Source organism: Phragmites australis, chromosome 21 (assembly GCF_958298935.1).
Source record: "Phragmites australis chromosome 21, lpPhrAust1.1, whole genome shotgun sequence".
NCBI classification, from domain to species: domain Eukaryota; kingdom Viridiplantae; phylum Streptophyta; class Magnoliopsida; order Poales; family Poaceae; genus Phragmites; species Phragmites australis.
The window spans coordinates 18,211,434-18,238,154 of record NC_084941.1 but is presented as its reverse complement, the minus strand read 5'-3'; the positions used below and the strand labels follow the sequence as shown (position 1 = coordinate 18,238,154).

Below are 26,721 nucleotides of genomic sequence, written 5' to 3'. Positions count from 1 at the left end.
GATCTCAAGAGTGAGGGTTTCGGAGAACTACTCTCTCGATTGCTAGTCCACGCCGATGCCGGGATGGAGTAGACTATAGTGGCATCACAACAGCGAGAGGAAGATGAAAAAACCATAATTTTTATATGGACTCGCGTAATAAGAGCATTCCCAAATCGAAAGCTACTCTCATTAGTCTATCTTCTCTCTCTAATGAGATGTGGTCCTTAGATATAAATAACGAGAAAAATCCCACCGTCACTTCTATTAGTAATATAAGTACTACACTATAGATCTTTTATATTTATTAAGAATTATTAAAACTATATAGATCCTGTAATTCTGACAATATCTTCTCCGGTGACGATAACCCCATGCATTTCAATGCTGCGGTCAACGACGACAGTGCCCGTATTGGACTCAGCACGTCGTTGACCCTACTAAACCAGTAATGTAGCACTGTTGGGAGACGCTTATATATAATTAATGGTTTCGAGCCTAGCTAGGTCAAGCCTCATGTTTTAGTTTTCACGCGGCAGAGACACATCCATCCGTGATGAGCTGTGCTGGAGCCACCTTTCCATGCATGAAGGTGATGAGGTGAACAACCTGTATATAGATCGGCAATGGAAGCTAGTATCTAGATGAACAACCTGCAGTTCAATGAGGAACAGAGCAAGAAACCAAGTACCTATACTCCTGCCGGTGGATCTGATCGACGACGCAGTTGGATCATTGCGTGTCAGCCAAACTGTACCTGGTGTATCTTGTTTAATTCTGATGTAAGATTGGTTGGTGTCATGCATTGAACATCAGTAACCTACCACGTGATGACATGCAAGGACGACTCGATTGTGTTGGATGCATGGGGACGTACCGGTGGCGTGTTCCAGCTTCAGAAATGAACAAGTTAGCAAAGCAAACGGCACATTGAATGCCATGCAGGTATGACAGGCAAACATCTAGTGTGATTGTTCATTCGATACCGGCCGTCTGATCTCCTGCAAGGCGGCCATTCAATGTGTGTGTCATATGTACATCTAAACTCGATCTGTGGATGAGTTATTGGTCCAGATCTGAGCTTCAAAGTGATATAAAGAAGTTAGGTTTGGATCTGCAAAATTTATCGAGCAATTTATATCTTACAGCTGGCCTGGTGCCGTGCATGCATGCATGTGACAATGCAATAATATCTTCCTTCAGTTATTCAGAGTTTCAACATTTAAGCTTGATACACAACTTGGGGGAAAAAAAAAACAAGTAGGCATGGCAATTGGTCGGGTCGGGTATGGGTGGAGCAGATCTACACCTGACCCACCACTCGAACTTTGTTATTTGGCCCACGTCCGCGAAGGCTGACAGACGAAACTTCATGCATATCCCATCCGGTACGTGAAACCTATGGATCGCCAACAGAATAGGTCTTATATGCTGACACATTACTGCCGGATCGCTAAAAATCAGTAGTGATAATACTATCACTATCGGTTCATAAAAAATAGGTATCATTGTCGGTTTAAAAACCAGCTGGATGTGATAAGGAGTTTGGACCCGAAATTTTCATTGAATCCAGTTTTAGCTCACCCAGCCTCACGCCTGTGAGCGACTTGGCCTCAATCCTCTCTCCAACTTATCTCTCTCTCTTCTCTCGGCTCGACCTCCTCTCTCCACTTTATCTCTTCGATCGATCCCCTCGTCTCTCTCTCCACCTCTCTCTCTTGATCTCAAACTGGATCTCAAGATGAGGGGTGCTGGTGGCTAGCCGCCACCGTCCTCCTCCTCCTCCCTCTCATCCCCAGGTGAAGAGGGAGGAGATGAGGCGGAGACGGGGTTGACGATGCGGCTAGAGGAGCGCGGCGGCGTGGTGGTGCTTGTCGAAGTAGCTACTGCGACGGTGAGATTTGGCGACATTGCTCGGCCATGCGTGACAGAGAAGGAGAGAGCTCGGGAAGGGGAGGGAGCTCGAGCTGTGGGCAAGCTTGACGGAGCGCGGTGGTCAGCGACGAGGAAGACGGCGAGCTCCACGTCTAGATCTGGATCTGTGTGCTGTGACGTTGGCCTTCATACCATCACGTTTTTCTATGTAGGGCGTGGTGCTCGCACGTGGCGATGGTGAGGGCGGCTCCTCGATGCAGTGGCGGCCATAGGGCGAGGTGGCCAGGGGCGGTGAGGGTGACTTGAGCTCGATGAGGTCCTCCATGGGGGCTCCTCGATGGGGCGGTGTGGGTGACTGCTTGGTGCGGTAGCGGCCATAGGGTGAGGTGGCTGGGGGCGGTGGTGGCAGCAGAGCTGGCTCGTTTATTTTTTTTTTTCTGGAAGAGGTAACACTGCCGGTTTGGGAACTGCCGGTGATAGTTCTCCTATTATCACTGTCTGTTACCTATTGTCGGCTCTAAAACCGACAATAAATGTAGTTTTGAAACCAACAGTGAAGACACTTTCTATAGTAGTGACGAGTTTCCTAATCAACCCATAAAACTCTTCCGAAGATCATCTCAAGAAAAACAAATCATAACTCACAACAATAATATTAATGTGAGTATATTTGGTTCAATGCTTACATAAATACTTTATCTTAGAATAAACTAACATATTGGCAAATCACAATATAATTTATCTTGACAAATGGGCTGGACTAGGAGTATTGGGGGCATTGGGCTAACATTGTAAATTATCGGTACACCCGTGGGCAACCATGAGCAAATTACAAAACTCATGTCCGACCCACTACTTCACAGATATCAAAGACCCATCTCTGGCTCCATCGGGTGCAGTGGCCGCACGTACCGAACCCACAGGCAAGGTTGTCATTCTAAAAAAGAGTAACAAATGTGTCGTTATATTGTTACATGCGTGTTAGCTTTCCATTCGAAGGCATCCATCGCATCCAAAGTCAGGTAGGTAAATAGCAGCTCCACATCGAACGACTCTTCTTCTTAAAACCTCACACCATCCACAGCACAAACGCTCCATCTCGTCACTCGACCATGTTGTCCTTCAAGGCACGTCGGAGTGAGCCCGAGCTGGTGTCACCGGCACGGCCAACGCCACGCGAGACGAAGGCCCTCTCTGACCTCGACGACCAGCGGACACTGCGGTACTATGAGACGGTCATCGGGTTCTTCCGCAGCCGTCCCGGTCACAGAAACAGGCCAGATGACCCGGCGAAGGCTATCAAGGTGGGACTGGCGGAGGCGCTGGTGTACTACTATCCTGTAGCCGGACGGCTCAGGGAGGCCGCCGGGGGGAAGCTGGTGGTGGACTGCACGGCGGAAGGCGTGGTGTTTGTGGAGGCCGAAGCAGATGCGCGGCTGGAGGAGTTCGGCAAGCCGTTGCTGCCGCCGTATCCGTGTGTAGAAGAGCTGCTGTGCGATGCAGGGGAAACAAGAGCCGTCATTGGCAAACCATTGCTCCTCATGCAGGTACTTAAGTGGTTACCCTTCTTTTTGTTTTTCGAGCACTACGTATGTAGCTTTCTAATTGCGATACACCGAAAATAATGCACCACTTCAGAAGTGGATCCATTTCTATTTTTTTCTCTCAATAAGGAAACTTATATTCTCGAGACGTTTTTCGGGATTTCTTATAAATATCCCTAGCTCGTATATATAATCTTGAATTCCCATGTACATATTTTGAAATGTCGTAGAGACACAAACCAAATTTAAAGTTGTGGAGACAGTTTCTAGTACACCAAAAAACAATTCTACCCCGGGAAATATTCTGAGGTTGTTTGTAGTTTGTATTTATATATGCAATAAAAATTTATATCTGAACTAGTTTTTTGCCCGTGCATTGCAACGGGAGAAATAATAAAGGAAGAAAGAAAGCACATGACAAAAATTATTGTGTGAACAGGTCACACTTAATTACAAGATCACCTTTCTAAGATGATACATCATTGTTCACATTTCATGTATGAAATTTCGAAAGACAAATGAGTACCACATATTAGTTATTTCATTAGACAAAATGTATCTTTCAAATTTTTGCTGTGCAGAACTAAAACTAACATATAAGTTGTGAACACATGATGGTAAATAGATTAATGTTTGTGATCTGAATAATGTAGGATATGTTAACTTTCCTGATGTTGTTTTCAAAGGTTAAGCTGTTTAGTTTTCGTTTCAACAGAGAATATAATAAACCTTTTGCCACTGGGAAATACACATCCATATACATAGGAAAATTCTATCATCTGGACATTGTGAAGCAATGCTTTTTAACAGTGTAAAACCAAGAAGTTTAGTTCTTCCCTTGGTCGGTTGGCCCTTTAAGCACTACACTTGTCCTGCAATCGTTGTAATGTATCCAAATAAACTAATAACGCTTTCTAAGAAGCATCATTGATCTAAAGACCTGATGGACTTGGTAATTCTTTAATAGAAAATTTGATTTTTACATGTTTCCAAATTCCAGTGGCTAAACTAATGCCCTTGGGGGAAAATAGGGACGATAAATTGAAGAAAATGTTGCTTTTAATTGCAGCTTTCTCTCAAATAATCCAATCTCAACCTCCAAGTAGGCACCAAGTATGTGTATTAGCAATTTAGTTTCCTTTCACAGTTCTAGAAATAACAGAGCAGGGTACACTACACACCTTGAAGGTCTTCCATGAAGAAGCGGCATCCTGATTCACCGTCACATTGCCACCGCCACCGCCGCCTGCACTCACGTACTTCTGAAGCCCCATTGACTTGAGCTACACCAGTGTGCCATCCTGAAGCAAACCAGGCATTAACATAAGAAAGCAAAACGCATAGCATTGACCACAATGACCTCCCATAACCAGAAGACCTACAAGCATGTCCCTCTTCCGAATGCCATCAAACAATGAAGGCTTGATCCACCCCTCCACCACCAGCCAGCCTCCCAAGTTCACCGCCCTGACTTTGGAGAAATCATCAGCTGCAAATACAAACACACAAATACAACACAGAGAAGCAAGGATAGTTAATCAAATCACAACGAAGCAGGTTAGACTGAACCAGCCATCCTTGAGGTAAACGATCACCTATTGATGAATGGGTCAGTTGTAACGCGAACAGAACCCCAACGATCAAGAGACCAGCATGAGGAAGCCTCATCTCATGTGGGAAATTCATCGAACAACCGGTGTGCACACGAACTCGCGACGACGGGGTAAGGCCAAACTTGTATGAAAGGAAAGGGACACGAGATTCCAAGTCCATCAGGGGCGAAAACTGAGAGTGATGTGGCATGGTAGGGGATGGACGGGGATCTCGCCTTTTGCGATGATGCGCTAGATACCTTCCTCATCGCAAAGTTCATCCCAAAGATAGATGGCAACACAAACGAACACCACCACACACCGGAATCAGCAGCTGCTACTCGCTTTCTCTTCGGCCGCTTTTCTCGCTCCCTGGTGGTGGCGCCGCCGCGGTGGAAGACTGCACACTGCCAGACGCGCGTCGGATTGAGCGGAGGTTGATGAGGCGACGAGCGATCGAAGCTAGTCCGGGGCCTCTGGTAGATCGAGCGGATCGAGTGGAGGAGGATGAGGCGGCGGAGGAGGGAGGGGAGGAGGGTGTCGGCGTGGCAAGTTGCGAGGCGGAGGCGTGCAAGCGGGTAGGGGCGTGGCCGGGGGAGGCAGCTTGGGGAGGGAGGAGGAGGCAACCGTGGTGGCCAGGGAAGGCAGCGTAGGGAGGAAGGGAGCGGGTGTGGTGAGTGGTTGGCAAGGAAGGAGGAGAGGGCAGTTGCTAGTGCATGATTTGGGGAGCGGAGCTGCCAGGGGAGGGAGAGGGAGTGGCGTGTACAGCCACCTGTCGGCGTAAGGGAGCGAGGCAAGGGGCCGATGGTGCGGGCGTACGAAGAGCCGAGCAGAGGCAAAACAAAAGCTGATGATATATCAACTAGCAATTTTTTAAGTAGGAGAGAACATATATCGGAATATTGAAATGTGTTTTTTTCCGGACAAAGCCTTTGAGTTTTTCAAAGCCTCAAGATTTCAGAAATTGACTTTTGCCTCTTTTATTTGGCTTCTCCGCAGGACAGTAGAGGTTACTAAAAAAATGCCTGCATGAGGTTTTTCTGTTGTAGTGCCTCTTACTAGAAATTTAATTTAGAAAAATGAATTAAAGTAGGTCCAAACAACTTCAGAGCCGCGCTGGAACACATCAATTAGAAACAACAGAATGAATTTACACGTGGATTAGAATCATATATGATTTAGAAACACAGGAATAATAAAATAAGTGTCCATATGGCTTACAGGAAAATATTGTAGTTTTAAGACACACAATACTTTAATAGAGACAGTACAGAGAGAGACTAGCTCAAACTTCTTAAAGGATAAGTAATTTAACATTTGACGATCTCGTATCTGAATTCCTCTGAAAGTAGATGGAAGTAGGACTTCTACCATAACTTTTGGGAGTCATTCCCGCACTAATCTAAACACCAGAAGAAAAATACCAATTAATTCATATCTTAAAACATTCCTCCAGAAATCCTTTGTTCGGTGAAGCTAATCTTGGATTGTAGTCATAAATGTAATTTAAGTAAATTGGAAAAATTTAATTCCTTCTCTTTCTATATGCTTTAAATGTACCATAAAAGTTACATGGCTTCTTTGTACCTTTGATAGGTGACGCGGCTCAAATGTTGTGGATTTGTTATCGGGTTCCACATGTGCCATAACATTGCTGATGGCTTTGGTATGGTTCAGTTCATCAGAACTATAGCTGAATTAGCTCGTGGTGAAGCATTGCCCACCATTTTTCCCATTTGGGAAAGAGATCTCCTGACGGCACATAAGCCATCCCTCATCACACATTCGAATGTCACATACAAACCATTACCAAATGGCTTAGACAATAAATCTGATGACGTGATGTTGTCAACTCCACCCGAACACATGATAGTCCAGTACTTCCTGTTTGGGCCAAGGGAGATGGCAGCTCTACGAAGCCACATAAGGGGATACAGTGCCAATTCTACTACAGCCTTTGAACTGCTAACTGCTATCATGTGGCGATGCCGCACAATAGCTTTGGGATACAAGTCTAATCAGCGAGTGCGTCTTATGATTACAATGAACGCACGTGGCAAGTGGAATCAGCATACCATCATCCCACGGGGCTACTATGGGAACGCACATTTCTCTCCCATAGTAGAAGCCACCGTTGATGAGCTCTGCCGGCAGCCGCTCGCCCACACAGTTGAGCTTGTGCGCAAAACCAAGCTCAGCGTGACAAAGAAGTACATGAAATCAATGGTAGATACAATTTCATTGACGCGCCAGTGGCCACCTCTGGCAATGATGGACAGGATGTACGAGGTTTCTGATACAAAATGGATTGCAGCAAATGTAATTACGAGGTTTGGGTGGGCTGAGTTGGTGGGTGGTGGCATACCACTGGCTGGCGACCTTACTTCAAAGTTGGGAAGCGATCACATGAGGTGCAAGAACGAAGATGGTGAGCTCTCAACCACAGTGTCAATGCTTTTGCCAAGGCCGGCGATGGAGAGGTTTAAAAATGAGATGGCTGTTTGGCTGAACAAACATGATGAGAAGAACTCAGTTATACTGAGTTCCCTCTAGGAAAGTGTATGATATTGATGGTTCTGAACTGATTGAATTTAATGGAAGGCAAATCCTTGGGCCCACGGCAAAGGCATTTTGATATCCGCTTTCAACGTTCTGATCTGGCAGCACAGTGTAACAAAACAGATAGGAATTTAGATGCCATGCATGTTACCTTACATTTATTGTTTATGTATCACTCCAACAATTGTATTTGCATTTTTTTAGAAAAAAAAGAATAATAAAGCTTGGTTTCTGCATGAGTTTGTCCAAATAGTAATGCATATCCTTTTCCCAACTATTTTATGCCACAGGGCTACTAGAAATCAAGCTTTTGATGACAACACAAAATTGAGATGGCAAAAGAAAAACATTAAAAACATCTTAGTGTGATGGCTGACAGTACATGTAGTTTGACCATCACACACTACAAGGGATAAGGATATTTGTAGCGAAAAGTTTTGTCACAAAAGACACTCTTTAGTCACAAAGTAGTGTTTGTGTCTTTTTCCAGGAACCATTGGTCGCCACAAATACTCAAGTCACAAATAATATAGTGACATTTCCCCCCCTACAAATGACTATGCTCATTAGAGAGGAATGGAAGTATCACTACTGGTCTACCTATTTGTGATGATATTCACGGTAAGAAACTTGTATAAGTTAGTGACCAAAGTTGCCATCACTTATAATGATTTTAGCGGCAAAACTTGTCATCACTTATATTTCTATTAGTAACGATAAAAATTCACACGGCTACAAAGTATTTATAACAATTTAATCATCACAATTATTATCATAATAGTGATGACATATATGGTCACTGTAGAGTAAATATTAGTGAACTAAATTTCTTCACTATATGAGTTTATTGGAGCAAAGTTTTCTCTCACTGCTATAATTATAATTATGAGAAGTGAATAGTCACAATTATATTTGGCAAAAGGGAATCTGTCAAACACAAAATTCCTCACTACTTTTCATCACTAATGACATATCCTATGACAATATAGTTTTTTCACTAATAAACTAAATAATAACGAGAAAAAAATTGGTCATAATTAACGTGAGAATCAGTGAAAATACAAAGCTGTATGTGGCCTTCCAAAGGCTCGAAGCTACAGCAAGTCCCAACAGAGCCTTTGGCCTCCGGACTATCAGCAAGAGGCCGGACCCCGGAGGTTGCAGACCCCTTCAGGCCACCCCTCTAGTGCCCATGCGGCCTTTTGAAGTCTAAAGATGCAGCTGGTCTCTGGAGATAATATCAGGGAAGAAAAGACACCCTTGCAGCTGACCTGACACGAGGTGACGGGCGATTAATGCCGGTGCAAGTGGTGCTTATCCTGACACCCCAGCGCGATGAAAGTCGTCCTGACACCCCCAGCAGAGCGACGTCGGGCCATAATAGGCAACCGACTCACCCCTCAGGGGGCATGCACTACAATAGTTACCACAGTAGATATTTATCTTCTATGTAGGGTAAAAAATAGTTATTTATGATAAGATCCAGTAATTTGGACAGGTCCTAGGTATTTGTACATCGTGATAACTTGTACACTAAGCTACGTATATCCTATAAATAGGGGGTCATGGTCATCTGGGAAGAGGGGACCCTCGGGGAAGGATTTTTCTCCTCTAATCAGATGTAAAAAACTCCTCTTGTAACCAGTTGATATACATCATATGCAAAAGCACATGACGTAGGGTTGTTATCCGACCAGGAGGCCCGAACCTGGTAAAATCTCTTGTGTTCTTAGGTCCATCACAGACACACCCTTTCTCTCGCTCTCTCCTCTCAGCTCACTACTGTCCCTAAGCTTGAGCTTCCTCATTAGAAGAGGCTTTCGCCGTACTCTGTTCACGCAAGACATCCTCTTGCGTCAACAGTAATATTGAGGAATATTTATTTTAGTCATAATTAACATGGTAAATAACGGCAAAGCAATGTTTCTCCACTATATTTCACCACTAATGGTATATTATGCGGTGATATGAAATTTTTTCACTAATAAACTATATAATTGTGGGGAATAAAATATTTAGTCAAAATTAACCTGGTAAACAGTGGCAAAATAATGTTTCGCCGCTACATTTTGTCACTAATGGTATATCTTATGACGATATAAAATTTTGTCACTAATAAACTACATAACAGTGATGAAAACTAGTTTAGTCACAATTAACATGAGAATCAGTGACAATACAAAATTTTGACATAAACTTTTGGTCATTAATACTCCGATCTCTTGTAGTGACAAAAATACTCAACATCTCATCAATTCAAAATTTTGACATAAACTTTGGTCACTAATACTCCGATCTCTTGTAGTGACAAAAATACTCAACATCTCATCACGACTAAGACTAAGCAATTACCGCCTCATGAAGGCTTACATTGGTTGTCACCAAAACTACTAAACAAGTGGACTATGCTACAAAGATTGACCGTAGTTGGCTCTTTCATAACGACATCGATGGGTGGAGTTCATAATGAAGATCATCTACACATAAAAGTGGACACTATTTTAACAGCCAGGAAAAGATTTGGCAGTTAGAATTTGGAAAGATGAATAAAACCATAAAAATTTACCTCTTCCAAGGTTCAGACCCCATGACCTTACAACTACACCATGAGTGTTATATTAGCTGTGGCTAACAATGTATTTGTTTAGGCATTTAAAATTAGAATTCAAAATAAATTATGCTTACAAAAGATCTAACTTACAGTTGCAGGCTTAGCAATCTGAGTTATCGATGGGACCCTTGCTGACTATAGTTCCATACCTAAAGGGCGAGGTCTTACCGTTAATCAATTGGATCTGGTTCTCCATCCTCTCATTACTTTAGAACATATTAGTACAAACAGCTAAAGAGGTACAAAGCATACGATTTTCATACCATCTAGATGAGACGGTCTGAAATAAACAAGATATTGCAGACGGTATTCCAGAAGGCTAAGTGCAAAACACCGTCTACATAACTTGCCTTAAAAGAGGCGATTTTTCTATGGAACCCACAACAGTTGGTTTTATATTGTAGACAATTATCCTAGAGTACCAACAATATTTGGTTTCATATTGTAGACGATTTTTCAACGGAACTGACATCATTTGGTTCAATATTATAGACTATTTTTTTGTGGAACCAATAACATTTGGTTTCATATTATAGATAGTTTTCCTTTGGAACCGACAATATTTGGTTCCATATTACAGGCATGTCCTCCTTGAAACCGTCTGAAATAACCCTGGCACCAGCTATGCATATATTTGTATACCAACTAGCCTCAGAGATGCTAGCCCTTCCCCCTGCATACATACAAATACTACAACACCAGCACACAAACATAGATCAACCACAATATCACAAGTACATACAAATTATCACATCACATGTTCATTCGGTGTTCAATCCCTATTTTGGATCAACTTGTAGCAATGCATTATAATTATTAGACAAAGGAGAAAAAAGATATTACTTTTACAATCATTCTTTATGGTTCCCTCTTTTCTCATATTGGAACCCTTGTCACCTGGGGAGAGATTAATTGAGTTGATAAAGGTTAAGTTGAATGCTTCCAAAGCATCCACATGATTTTGATACTTTTTGAAGCAAGCACCCACATAACCATGAACTTGTTCATGGCATTCAGACCAAGTTGAATACATCCCAAGCTTTCGGCCATGAAATATGGCATACCACGTGATAAGAATGATATGTGTTCAAGTGCTGATTTGACATATTCATTATATACCTCACTACCATAGAAACCCCAATCAATGACCGCCTGTTAGTATCGGTCTTGCTAGTACTGACAGTGATGCAGTATCATTGCTGGTTCATAACCACCAACTACAAAAAAATTGATGATTCTGTTGGAACTAGTAGTGGTACATCACCGCCGGCTCATGGATAAAACCGATAGGGATATACAATTTATCATTGTCGGTTAATGCCACGAGTCGACAATGCTAAATAAGACACTAAGTTTAGAAGTTGCAAATTTAGACTAAGAAGGTAACTAAAAAATAAGTTTCTAATTACACTAAGAAATATATGATTACACTAAAAAATAATATCCTGAATGATTGCAAAATATATAAGGTCTCTTGATTACCAAAGTAGTCAGGATTACACAAAAACCAACATCTGGATTACAAAAACCTACTCCTATGCTAGCTTCAGCTTCTTCACTGGTGTCTCCCCCTTCTCCTCCTCATCGTTTGACAACAACAACTGTGGCTCATCATCCTACTTCTTGTCGCTGTCCTGCTCCTTCTCCTACGATCTGACCGCGTCCTCCTCTTGCTCAGAGGACATGTTCTCCTCCGTGTTAGTCTCATCTTCTTCTGATCTCATCGCCAGGTAGTGCTAGGGCAGAGTGCCCTCCATGAAGCACTCACAGTCCTCATTGCGCGAGGAGGAGGAGAGATCATGGGAGAAGAAGGAGTGGTCATTATAGGAGGAGGCCTCTATTATGCGGTGGTGGAGGAGAGGCCACGACGATGATGGTGTAGCTAGCTAGGAACTTTGTGAGGTCTTGGTGGAGGAGCAACGATTGGTGGATGGAATGAAGAGGTCGAGCAGTTGTAACAGCCATTTGCGGAAGATGAAGGGGTGCCACAAAATTTTATTGGTGCGATAACACGAAGGGGCACAGGGGCATGAAGGGGCAATGAATTTATCATTGCTGGTTGGAGTAAACAACTGGCACTGATGATGTTCTTAACTCCAACCTGCAGTGATAGAAGGCTCACGAATCGATGTATCTTTCTATCAATGCCAGTTGGGAACTACAACTGGCAGTGATAACATTTAGCGGGGTGTGCAAATCGATGTGTCATTTTATCACTGCTGATTGATAACCACGACCAGCACAACTATAACATCTATTTAATCATCATGCCTATGTCATTTTCTCTATGCCATAAGTAAGAATTCACTCTGATACAAGTGAGAGAGCAGAAAATTTTGTTCTTCCTTGCTCTACTAACTTAGATCTGTTTTCTTCCTTACTTTGCTTGCAAGAGGTATTTGAAGAAATGCGGTTTTCTTTTTATCATCTAGTGCTTCATTCCTCATTACTTATATAGACCTTTATTTTTCTTATCTTAAGTTATAATTTTCTATTTTATGTTTGTGTTATTTTTTACAAATCTACACTTATGTGTTATTTTAATGGCTCATTCTAAAAGGAGAGTTAAGGTCAGCCAGATGGTGGCTCGTTACCTTGACCTCATTTCAAGCCCTCAGGAACGATAGCTCCTTGTCATGGGACACCATCTTGATGCAACCCGTAGCTATGGATGACTGTTGTTGCAACTATCCAATTCGCACTGGGACACCTTCCGCATTTGAAAGTCCTTGATGTCGACTAGAGGGGGGGTGAATAGTTATTTTTGAAATTTAAAACTCAGCAGCGGATTAAATAGTATCCGGAGACTCCAGCTCAATCCGGATACTCCAGGTTCCAGAGTATCCGAGTTCACCCGGATTATTCGGACTATACAGGAACTCAAAATCAAGGTAAGCTTAAGAGAATCTACTAGAGACTATGAGCTACCAATGTATCTCTAAGGGGGATATGTTCTTCTCAACAATAATCCTACACTCAATTACTCGCAAGCAACAATATTGAGGTAAATCCTCAAATAACAATTTGAATGAATAACTTGCAAGAATTTAAATGGGGCCAAGATTTAAATCCAAAGTTCGGCCACCTCACAAAGAAGTGCCTACGTCTCTGTTGAGGAGCTCATAAAGAGCCGGGTCTTTTCTAACCCTATACTCACCCAAGCGACCACAAAGATCGAACTAAGATTCTTACTCAATTAGTGGGTGATACAAACTCCCCGTTGCACTCCACAATGATTGGGTGCTCTACGGGTGACCTCTTACCATCTAGAGGCACAAAGCTTCAAGAGAAAAGATTGCAATTCGCAGCTTGGCAAGAACTCAAAATGCTCAAAGATTTTCTTTTTGCTCTCGTGCTCCAAATCTCACTCTCCAAACCAAACTCACAAATCTTAGAAAAGATTGGGCACTAGAGGGGTTTGGGAGGGCTATTGAATGCTCTAGAGAGAGTGTATGCACTGGTGGTTCAGCCAGCCATAAATGAGAGGGGGTGAAGAGGTATTTATACTTTCCCCCAAAAATTAGCTGTTACTGTGCTATTCAGACAGACTCGGAGTATCCGGGTTCACCCTGAGTCTCCAGGTAGCACAGAAAACCACGCACCTAACCTGTCAGAACTAGCCGTTACACTGACCCAGAGTCTCCGGGTAACACTTTGAGAAAAAAAAACTGGCTAGAACACTAGTTTGGAGGATGCCCGGAAGATCCGGAAGCATCAGGACTCGGAGACTCTAAACCAACTCGGAGACTCTGGCTAGAAATCTTAGCTAACCGAGAGCCTTTCTCGGAGTCTCACTGGGAGACTCTGGAACTTAATAGCATCCGAAGTATCCGAACTAACTCACAGACTCCAGGCTTAAAATTAAATCGAAATCGAGAGCTCTTCTCGTAGTCTCACTCGGAGGCTCCGGAACATTTGCACTGTCTGGAGTATCCAGGCTATCCCGGACACTCAAGACTCAAAATTAAAGTCAAACCGAGAGCTCTTCACGGAGTCTCACTCAGAGACTCTGGAACAGCTACAGAGTTCGGAGTTTCCAGACCAACCCGGAGACTCCGGAACCAGACAATTCTGCCCTATATTCCCGGTGTTCGTGAGTGATGGTGTCTCTCTCAAAAATTGGTTTTCACAAAATACTTTGAGCACTGTGACACTACCAAAACTACAAAAAGCATCCCTCTTAATAGTACAACAATCCTAAAACTCAAATTCAAATTAAAATCGAGTTGGACTCTAAGAGTTTCTTCATGTCGCTTCTCCTTTCTTCTTGAGGGTTATTGACTTCTTTTATCCTTTTTCAACAGGACTAAAACCTGTTCATATACTTGATAAAACCATTAGTGCCTTAATCGTTTGTCATCAATTAGCCAAAACCCACAAGGGGCCTAGATACGCTTTCAATCTTCCCCTTTTTGGTGATTGATGATAACCCGATTAAAGCTTATAGAAGATAATAGAATTTAAAGGTTTTAAATTTTAAGATATTTGGTAAGTTCCCCCTAAATGTGTGCATTGTCTTGAAATTAGAATTTAAAAGAAAATGCACATATTTAAAGAAAATTTGTGAGAGTTCCCCCTATATCTTAGAATTCGTGGGGTGCAAAATGTGTGAACATTTATATACGTGATGCATATGACATGATATTCCACAAAATCTAAGAAAGGGAGAAACAAACATTACATCAACCAAATCATTGCATCACACTAGCACAAATTTAGTCTTATGAGTTTAAAAGTTTCTACTACAAGCACACTACATAGTTCATTACAATTATTACACATATCTCAATTAACCCATGGAAACGATGAAGGGATTAAGAAAGAAGATAGACAGGACACATCAGATTTCTCTCCCCCTTTGGCATCAAGCACCAAAAAGAAAGAGAAGCAGAATGAGAAATTAGCTGTTGTCTTCCTCATAGTCGTCATTGCCACCGTCATCGGATCCATCTTCATTGCCATCTTCTGAAGAACTTGCTTCGACTTCTTCTATTTCCTCATTGTCATCGGTCTCCTCATCATCTTGAGCATGGGAGGGACCCTCAGCAACTCTTTGGGCTTCATCATACCAAGCCCAAGGGTTCTCGAACTCTGGCTCACTCGCTTCTTCTTCATGAATAATTGGAGAGCAAGGTGGCTGAATGCCAAGGTGAGTGTGAATTTCCTTCTGCCTTGCTTCAATTTTCTTCATCCTAATGTTGGTCTCTCGAATCTGAGTGGCATTGTGAGTGCAGACTTGAAATATTGTCTTGAGTGCACTCTTGATAAAAGACTGAGAGCCTCTAAAGGATGAAACACGCTGAGGAGCCATTCGTTGTGCACTGGGAGCTGCAGGTGGAGGAGAGGGTGGAGGAGATGACCGAGAGCCCACAATTCTCATGCTATAAGGTTCATTCTTCACCTCCTTGAAGAAGTTTTTCATTGTCACCCTTTCAGTCATATACATGATATAGGGCGCATATGCGCAACTCTTGTTAGGAGTATATGAGGTAGCATGGATTTCTTCCCAAACAAAGTCTATCACACTGAAGGGTTCGCCCCCATTAGACATCCGTGCTAGAAGGTTTCTTGAGATTCCTTGGACATTGGTCACATCACCTCCTTTTGGATTCAATATGAGACGAAATAGACTGTTCAAATACTTGTAGTAGGGCTTCATCCCTGTAGTTGTGCCATGTATCACCCTTCCTCGATCCAAGTACATAAAATCTATATCATCAGGTGATAACTGATTCTCATTGTGTATCTTGGAGTTGTGCAAGTCACGAACGTCAAAACCAAATATATGAGCAAAGGTTTGATATGAAATTCTATATTTCTTTCCTTCAATCATCTAGAACATGGATTGATTCTCCTCATGATCATAAGAAAGTGTAGCATAGAATTGGGCAAACACTTCTACACTCCAATCACATTTCAAACTCATAAAGTTCTTAATTTTCTTTTCTTCACATGCAGCGATGACAGCCTTGAATGTTTGATCATTCTTCTGCTCCATATACTTCCAATCAATCCACTACATTGGAGTGATAGGGTTCTTCTTGGTGAGGATCACGCTTTCATAAAATTCAGCATGAAACTCGTTCCAAAACCGGGGGTCTGCCACGCTCTTCTCATATTCATAAGGATCTTCACCTCTATCCTTCTTGCATTGAGCAGCTTTCTTCATATAATCAATCATCCTTCTTGGAACTTCATGTGCTTGATGAGCTCTGTAGGGCCTGTGTAGCTTTAGGGGTGCTAACACAATGTTCTCTTTCTCTATTCCATCGTCCTCCCCGTGGATGCTAGAACCGACATCCATGGCTTTTTCTTTTCCATGGCCTGCTGTTACAGGAGCCATTCCTCTTGGCCTGAAAGTGCCTCTTCCTTTCATGGATTGTAACTTAGTCGATCTGCGAGGCATATTTTCTGATTGTGCTGGCTCCTCAATCCGAATTCCTCTTGATTCAACTCGCTGAGGAGGAGCATTGCTTTGGCCTTGAGCATGAGAATCACTTTTCTGTTTCTTCCTACCCATATCCCTTGTTTCTATCCATCTCAAAAGACCTGAGATATACATGAAAGATATATAAGAGAAGGCACAAGGGTTGGTTGAGAAAGAATGTTGAATTGAAGGAATGCTGAAAAATCTGACAGACCCGGAGTATCCGGGCCAACCCGGATACTTCGGGTAGCCTGACTCCGGGGCAAGAATTTGGGGATTTCGTGATTCTTCTTCCATATTTCAAAAACCCTTCTAGGGATTGATTCTAGGGACCATAAGGAACATTTTCACCGAAGGAATTTGATTCTAGACCAAGATATTTAGAGATCGGGTGAAAAGTACCTTTTAGGGCTAGATGAAGCACGGAGATTCAATCCGGAGGAAAGGTCGGAGATTCCGAGCTAGGGATGATGAGGAACCTAAGAACTTCGCGAAAAATCCTTGGATGAAGCTTGAAATCGCTAGAGCTCTGTTTTTGTGGAGAGGGGAAGGAAAAAGAAGTGAAAGGATGGAAGAAAGAGGAAAAACCTACAAGATTTGCTGTATAAGATGGGTAAACCGGAGACTCCGGCCTGGCCCGGAGACTCCGAGTGGAGTCAGAAGTCCGAACTGAAAGCTTGTCCCGGAGGGTGACCTGGACCCTCCGGGTTGAGTACCAGAATTCGGATACTCTGAGTGGACTCGGAGACTCTGGGTTTTGTCAACTCAATAGAACCAAAAGCTCATGAAACAGTGCCAGATTCCGGATAATCCGGCATGGTTCGGACATTCTGGGATCTGTAGATTTTGCAGATTGAGCTACGAGCTGAGATTCGACGGGGAAGATTATTGGACAATTGAGACATATATATTTACCACTTGTGATCAGCCAACAAACATCATTACATAACTATGATCACAAGTAGCAAATTATGATCCAAAGATCAAAGATCCAAAATTTTCAAATATTGCACATAAGAGTTTTAAAAAACCCTATCTATAAAACTACAAATCTACAACAATCAATTGTATGCATTATGTCAAGCCACGTTGCGAGAATCTAGGATATTGAGCTCACATCTCAACTCGCAAAACCTCCGCTCATCTAATGGCTTTGTGAGGATATCGGCTAGTTATTTTTCGGTTCTCACATGGTGAATATCGATATCCCCTTTGCTAGAGTGGTCTCTCAAGAAGTGGTGACGTATATCTATGTGTTTAGTTCTTGAGTGTTGTACGGGATTATTAGCTATTTTAACGGAACTCTCATTGTCACACAAAAGTAGGACTTTGGTCATGTTATAGCCGTAATCTCTCAAGGTTTGCCTCATCCAAAGTAGTTGAGCACAACAAGCGCCTGCTGCAACATTCTCGGCTTAGGCGGTGGATAGGGCTACAGAATTTTGTTTTTTGGATGACCAAGACACCAAGGACCTACCCAAGAATTGGCAAGTCCCGGATGTACTCTTCCTATCCACTTTACAACTGGCATAATCAGAGTTCGAATAGCCGATAAGTTCGAAGGATGAACCTTTGGGGTACCATAAGCCAAGGCATGGAGTATGAACTAAATATCTAAGAACTCTCTTAACGGCCATTAAATGGCACTCCTTAGGAGCGGCTTGAAGTCTTGCACACATACATTCACTAAGCATAATATCGAGCCTAGATGCACAAAGGTAAAGTAAAGAACCAATCATAGAATGATATACCTTTTGATCCACGGCCTTGCCTTCTTCATTTAGGTCAAGATGCCCATTTGATTGCATTGGAGTTTTGATGGGCTTTGCATTCTCCATATCAAACTTCTTAAGCATATCCTTGATATACTTCGTTTGACAAATAAAAGTTCCTTACTTGAGTTGTTTGATTTGAAATCCTAGGAAGAACTTTAATTCACCCATCATTGACATTTCGATCATCTTGGTCATAATCCTACTAAACTCTTCACAAAACATCTTGTTAGTAGAACCAAATATAATATTATTGACATATATTTGGCAAATAAATAAATCATTATCAACATTCTTAGTAAAAAGAGTAGAATCGGCTTTGCCTATTTTAAAGCATTTCTTAATAAAAAAATCCCTAAGGCATTCGTACTATGCTCTAGGTGCTTGCTTAAGCCCATAGAGCGCCTTATGGAGTTTATACACATAATGAGGATATTTGGGATTTTTAAATCCGGGAGGTTGCTCTACGTACACCAATTCGTAGATTGGTCCATTTAAGAAAACGCTTTTCACGTCCATTTGATATAGCTTGAAATCATGGTGAGTAGCATAGACAAGTAATATATGAATTGACTCAAGCCTAACTACGGGAGCATAAGTCTCACCAAAATCCAAACCTTCTATTTGCATGAAACCTTGAGCAACCAACCTTGCTTTGTTTCTTGTCACGATCCCGTTCTCATCTTGTTTGTTGCGGAAGACACATTTAGTGCCAATCACATTTTGATTTGGTCTTTCCACCAATGTCCAAACTTCATTTCTCTTGAAATTGTTCAACTCTTCTTGCATAGCCATCACCCAATCCGGATCTCCAAGTGCGTCTTCCACCTTCAATGGTTCCAAAGAGGAAACAAAAGAGTAATATTCGCAAAAATTTACAATTCTAGAATGAGTGGTTACCCCCTTTTGTATATCACCAAGTATGTTGTTCATGGAGTGATCTCTTTGGATGCTTTGATGAACTCTTGGGTGTAGCACTTGAGATTCGGGTTGAATGTCTATTCCTTCTTCATTGAGAAATTCCTCAATTTGAGTGTTCTTGAATTCGCTTTCATTGTCACTTCTCACTCTCTTGATTTTCACATCGAATTCATTTTGAGCTCTCCTCACAAACTTCTTGAATATAGCTTGTGTTTCACTTTTGTCATGCAAAAAGAATACCCAAGTGAAACAAGAATAATCATCAATAATTACTAAGCTATATTTGTTACCGCCAATGCTTATGTAGGCGATTGGTCTAAATAGATCCATGTGAAGGAGTTCTAAAGGCCTTGTTATCGTCATCACATTTTTGGCGGGGTGAGAAGCTCCAATTTATTTTCCCACTTGACAAGCACTGCAAATCCTATCTTTCTCAAAAGAAATATTTGTTAGTCCTAGGATGTTCTCTCCCTTTAGGAGTTTAGAAAAATTTCTCATGCCAACATGGGCTAGTCGGCGATGCCATAACCAACCCATACTAGACTTAGCAATCAAGCAAATTTTAAGCCTCACTTCATCCATTAAAAAATTAACAAGATAAAGTTTACCCTTCAACTTACCAGTGAAAACTATTGAGGTGTCAGCCCTTCTAAAGACGGTTACACCCTCATAGTAAAACGACAATTATAACTCATCTCACATAATTGTGACATGGATAACAAATTGTAACTAAGTGATTTAACTAACAAAACATTAGAGATATAATGATCACTTGAGATAGCAATTTTACCTAGACCCATTACCTCACCTTTTCCATCATCACCAAAAATGATGTTTTCATGTGATCCTCTATTTTCTTCAAAAGATGAGAACACACTCTTCTCTCCTGTCATATGATTTGTGCATCCACTATCGATCACCCAACTTGATCTACCGGAGGAGTATGCCTACAAAACAAATTTTAAGCCTTTGCTTTAGGTACCCAAATTTGTTTGGGTCCTTTCATGTTAGTCACAAGAATTTTTGGTACCCACACACTCTTTTTCACAATTCGATCCTTTGTGCGGGCACCAACATATAGAGTAACCATTTTACCACGGTGGTTCCTCTTGAGCATGTAAGAAGCATAAAAAGAGGATTGAGGCGCATAAGCTTTTTGTTGCTTCACTTGAGAGGTGTGATCGGCTTGCTTGCTTCCTTTGATGAATTTTAGGCACTCCTTGCCCTTGATCACAACACGCTCATTTGATTTGCTTGTATGCGTGTCAAATCCTAGACCTCTCTTAAGCTTGTTGTCTTTGGCCTCAATAGTCTTGTATAGTTCATCCTTTGATTTATAGGTTTTAATGCATCCATACTTGACCAAGGTATTTAACCTCTCATTCTCTTTTTGTAAAGCTTGCAAGGATTCAATGTTAGTAGCACAAGCATTTATATCTATGTTATAGCACCGAGAACAACCATTGCTTGTGGAAACATTAGAGAGCAATGTTGCATCATTAGAGTGGGATGAGCTATTTTTGAGGATATTAATTTGTGCTTCAAGAGTTTTATGACTCTCATCTAAACTTGACAATTTATCTTGAAGCATAGAATTATCATTCTCAAAAGTAGCAATTGAGCTATTGGCCAAATTTAGCCCTTTGGTCAATTTCTCAACTTTCTCCCTTTCTTTAGCAAGAAGTTCCTCGAGCTTAAGGTTTCTCTCCTTTTCAAGGATGAGCAAATCTTCTTGCTTCTTGAGGATCTCCTCTTGACCCTCTATTGTTTTCATAAGTTCTTTCAATTTAGACATAGCATTTTTACTAAGACCTTTAAATATGCTTCCATCACAACTATCACTATCACTATCACTAACTAGAGACTTAGGATGTGATTTTACCTTTTGCCCTTTTGCCATGAAGCATATGGGGGTGTCATCGTCGCTCATTTCGCCAAATAATGATTTTGTTGGTGTAGGGGCTTGAATGGTGATGGTGGCGACTCCTTCATCATCGGAGTCAGAGTCGGAGTTTGAGTCCCAATCCTCGCCAATATGAGCGTGACCGAAATATTTCTTCTTGTATGCCTTGCTCTTGTCCTTCTTGAATGGTTTGCCCTTCTTTTATTCTTTGTCTTTGCCCTTATTCTTATTAGGACAACCCGCTATGAAGTGACCAACTTCGCCACACTCATAGCACGCCCTCTTGGAAGTTCTTTTGGGCATGTCTCTTTTATAATTGCTATATCCTCCCTTCCTAATAAATTTCTTGAACTTCCTCACAAAGAACGCTATTTCTTCATCATTGGAGCTTTCATCTTCACTTGAACAAGACTCTTCAACTTGTTTGTTCTTGCTTGCCTTGAAAGCTACTTCTTTGTTCTTGGAAGTAGAGCTTTGCTTGGACAAGTTCTTCACTTATTTGCCTCTTCTTCCATGAGCTGATGAGCAAGTATTCTCCCAAGAACATCACTTGGGGTGAGCCTTTTGTAATATCTCCTTTCCCGGATGAGGGTGACCAAAGTTGGATTTCTTGGAGTGAAGGCTCTAAGTAACCTTCTCACAACCTTGTGGTCATCGAGTTCTTCACTCCCAAGTCCTCTTATCTTGTTCACAAGCACCATCATCCGACCATACATGGCTCGTGGAGTCTCATCATCCTCCATGACAAACCTTCCCAATTTTCCTTCAAGTAATTCAATCTTGGATTCCCTCACACTAGTTGTACCTTCATGAGACACTTGAAGTGTATCCCAAATTGATTTAGCCTCCTCAAGCCCATCCACCTTGTTGAACTTCGGGGCTTAAGGCGCTAAGTAGGACACTTGTTGCTTGGGCATTTCTATGTATGGCTTGTTCTTGTTCGGGTGTAAGCTCCATGTCTTCGGCCGGAAAATCAATACCTACACACACAATTTTCCAAATGCTCGGATGGAGCGATATTAAATGCATCTTCATCTTGTGCCTCCAAGTGGCGTAGTGAGTACCATCAAAAAATGGTGCACGCCTGGACGACACAGAGATGAAGTTGTTAGAAGGGGAATTTAATTTGCTATAATCGAAATTAATTTCAGCTCCCTTTCTTTCTTTGGAGACACTGGCTATTGATGCATCTCTCGAATCCATTTATCTTCTAGAACCACCACCCGAGGTTTCACCTTCGGGACTTCTCGGGCTTTTCTCTCCGGATGCCGACATCTCTAATTCCTCCAAGTGGTTAAGCCTTGTAGGAGGTTAGGCTCTGATGCCAATTGAAAGTCCTTGATGTCGACTAGAGTCCGGAGTTTCCGAACCAACCCGAAGACTTCGGAACCAGACAATTCTGCCCTATGTTCCCGGTGTTTGTGAGTGATGGTGTCTCTCAAAAATTGGTTTTCACAAAATACTTTGAGCACTGAGACACTACCAAAACTACAAAAAGCATCCCTCTTAACAGTATGACATTCCTAAAACTCAAATTCAAATTAAAACCGAGTTGGACTCTAAGAGTTTCTTCATGTCACTTCTCCTTTCTTTTTGAGGGTTATTGACTTCTTTTATCCTTTTTCAACGGGAGTAAAACCTGTTCATACACTTGATAAAACAATTAGCCCCTTAATCATTTGTCATCAATTAGCCAAAACCCACAAGGAGCCTAGATACACTTTCAGCATTGCCTTTGATCCTCTCAACAACCAGTGCTAAATTCGTCTCTGCCCAAGACTCGAAGAGGCAGAGTATCTGCATTGTTGTGTACATGTTGATGAAGACAATGTCTTGTTCTGCTGGATGATCCACATGGGGGTTCACGATGAGGCAAAGGATCCTATGCGGAATTTTTATATCTGGAGGATCGTTCCAGATCATCCTTAAACTATGTTGTAATAATTTTTTTATGTATTAATACTATTAATGTTAAGTTACCTACATTCTAGTTACTTATATTCACAATTTTCAATATTAAGTTACATTTCTTCACAATTTTAAGATTGCTTCTTCTATGTTTTGGTTAACAATTCACTTTTTTTAGTTCTACTTTATGTTGACAATATTAGTGCAAGTTCTAGTTATAAATAGGTAGCGATAGACTTTCACTGATGCCTTGGTTATCGCACCCCTGCCAATGCTACTGTCGCTGCTGGTTGTAGTTATCAACCGGTAGTGATCGTCTATCACTGTTGGTTGATAACTTGTTTCAACAATGATATTTTCACTATCCTATATAACTATCCTTCTTTGTCCATCGTCAACACATAGCTTCTTCGCCCTTCTTCCATGACACTGACTCTGTCACTCCCTCCATGACCTCCATCTTGAAGCCTCTGCTTCTGCCCTGTGCTACCATGGGCCCACCACAACACCGACTTCGTCGCTCCCTCCCCAGCCTCCTCTACACCGACACCTCGACTCCCGCCGCCTTGCGCCACCATCAGCCTCCATGACACTGGCACCGTTGTGACTCCTGCACCGCGCTGTAATCGGCTTCCAAGATACCAACACCGCTGTGCCCTCCCCGGCGTCCTCTGCCCCGAAGCCACCGCCCTGGCCCCCGACCTCCTCCACCAAGAGCTGATGTGGCCTCCTCCACCTCGATGCCAGTGTCCTCCTCGACAATGAGTTGATTTTAGTTAAATTTAGAAGATTTAAGTGCATAGTATATGATTTAGAAGATTTAAGTGCATAGTATATGATTTAAGTGCAGCTGTTGAAGATCGAAGATCAACATGCTAGAAGGTCTGGCGATGAAGTAAGGCTACACTGGACTAATTTACATAGAGATGGTGCCAAGTGTTAAAGAACGAAGTTCAAGGCACCGGATGGTCCGGTGATGAATATTGTGTACACCGGAGTATTATTTCCAGAGAGGGCTGCATTGACTCGGTTGGCTGAAGTCAACTCACTGGATAGTTCGGTGATGAAGTGGTGTGCACCGGATGCTTAAACAGGAGCAAATTACACAGAGAAACTGCAGAGGCTCGGATAGCTCACGTGCACTCATCGGATAGTCTGGTGATGAAGATGAAGTATATACTAGAGTGTCTGGTGTTTACAGATGGTTTAAGTGGGTTTCAACAGCTAGTTTCTGATAATGTACTCACCGGATGATACGGTGTTAATATTACTGTTGTCACCGGATCATCCGGTGTTTACAGTAAAGTTGAGCCATTGGGGCAATGTCTAGTTGGCGAGTTTGAGGCTATAAATACCCTTCACTCGGTCATTTGAGGTTGCTGGAGTTCTGAGAAGTTCATATACACCTGAGAAGACATCCAAGCCACCAAAGTGCTTAAAGTGATCATCCAAGGTGATTAAGCACACCATTAGAGAGTGCTTAGTGCTTATAGGTCTGAAGAGTGTGTTGCTAGGTGATTGCTGCCTCGAGAGTGGATCAAGGAGTGATCCAAGCTTGTACCTCTTGGTACACAGGTACCTTGGAGTCTTAGTGACTCGTCGGCAAGCTTGTTGACCCTCTAACTTAGTATGGAGCGGCAGCAAGATGATTATACGAGGACGCGGAGACCCTTGCATTTGTGGCTCAAGCTCTGAAGTGATCACGAAGGCGAGGAACCGGAAGAGAGGCTAGTGGTGAGACCTTGTCTTGATGGCTCATTCGGGTTGTGACCTTATCTTTATGACTTGGTGGCTCAATAGCCGTAACCGGGTGCCGACCGGGAGTATATCCTTTTTGGAGCTCCAACGTGGACTAGGGGTGGCATTCATGCCATCGATACCATAGGATAAAAATCCTTGCGCCGAGTTTGCTCTCTCTACCTTATTTACGTTTTCGCATTTACATTCTTGCATTTTACCTTCCTAGATAGGTTGCAAGCTCTTTTAATCGGTAGAGTAGAGACACTAGATAAATCTGGAGCATATTTAGATAGAAATCGATATAGGTTTATCTTGTGTAGTTTTTAGAGCCGAATAGATTCTAAGTGTCCTAATTCACCACCCTCTTAGGACGTCACTGACCCCTTCAGCCGGATCCGGCCGAGGGAGTGGGTGCCGGGCCCACATGTTAGCGCGGTGTGTGGGGTGGGAGGAGCAGAGCGAACGGAGGCAGACCGCGGAAAGAAAGCACTACATGCTTTTAAAGTAGTAGAGATTTGTTATTGATCTTCATAATTTTTTACTTTGACGTATGATGATAATTTCACACACCTAGTTAAGTCAATTGATAGCTGAATTACAACATTTTTTAAGCCTTTTCTTTTAATGAGATAAAATAATATATTTTTTCATTTTTTTCGACGGAACTACTCTCATCCTTAGGCCGTGTTTGTTTGAGCTTCTGCTTTTGAGCTTTTCTGAAAAGCTGTGCTTTTGGCTTGTCTGAAAAGCTGCTTTTGAAAATAGTTTGTTGGCTTCTGCAATAAATTTTTGGCTTCTCAGCACATAGCTTCTCAGAGAAGCACATCTCAGCGAGCTTCTCAGCTTTAGTTCATTTTCCTCAGAAGCAGGCTTCTGGCTTCTCTAAAAGTCACTTCTCCAGAATCTCGTTTGTTCTGGCTTCTGACTTCTGCCAGTAACAGAAGCAGAACTAGAAGTAGCAAACAAACACAGCCTTAGTGTCCTCTCTTGGTTCTAAGGAAGTCCAAAGGGGTCCCTCTCACCCTTTCAACCAATCGGAAAAACAAACCCTGTGTTTTGTCTTCTTAGAGTTTGAATATTTCTTTTATGATGCATGTTACATAAAGTGCCTTGTACCGGCGTGGCGATCCTCTAGCCGCTCTACTATATTTTACACCAAAACAGCGCAGCCTTTGATTTACTATAAATTGTATGCAGTACAAGTCAATAAATTCCACTAAAAACTTTAGTTCCACGCATTTCAACTATAAATGATTAATTCATGCACCGCAGTTTCAGGCTGTATTTTGCCAAATGCCCCTAGGAATTAGCATCTAGCCGTTTTCTTACGACGGTAGCGATGGATGCAAACATGATCTCTTTGTGATGCTATCATTGCTATGCCACCGCCGGATGGTATACTGGTATCTAACGCTGTACCTAATGAAAATATAACTTATTTTCGATCACCATTCTAGGCCCTTTGAATCAAATCCAACCATTTTGATCCCATGACCAAGGATAGTACCTGGAAAATAATTTGTTGCAAACACATGCAAAATAGCAATTCTCATGAAAATATGATGTATTCCTGTTAAGAAAACAAAGGAGAACGAAAGTTGCTTTCCTTCCTATGGGGAGAGAAGGAATCTACCTGCCCAACAAACTGAGACCATCGTACCAGTTCCAAATCATCGCGTGAATCTCGGAGCGAAGACTCGGCTACACTTCCCCTTCCGCTTCTCTAGTTCAGTTTCTTATCAGCCGATGACAGGTGGGACCGCGTGGAAGCCATGCACCTCTGCTCCCGATCCCGCGAGAATCTCGCTCGTTGTTTGTTACTACGTCTTCGCTCCTTTCATGCATCACATCGTCCCTCCCAGATTGTTGGCTCACTCTGATCAATTCACA

At 42.2% G+C, this 26,721-nt stretch overlaps 1 protein-coding gene across 1 annotated transcript; it reads left to right on the top strand.

The window, feature by feature from the left end:
- Positions 1 to 2,765: 2,765 nt before the first annotated feature.
- On the top strand, positions 2,766 to 7,723 carry LOC133903575 (acyl transferase 1-like). Its single transcript, XM_062344995.1, has 2 exons — positions 2,766 to 3,401; positions 6,587 to 7,723. The coding sequence occupies exons 1-2, from the start codon at positions 2,967 to 2,969 to the stop codon at positions 7,541 to 7,543; spliced, it is 1,392 nt and encodes a 463-aa protein (XP_062200979.1). The 5' UTR covers positions 2,766 to 2,966; the 3' UTR covers positions 7,544 to 7,723.
- Positions 7,724 to 26,721: the final 18,998 nt, after the last annotated feature.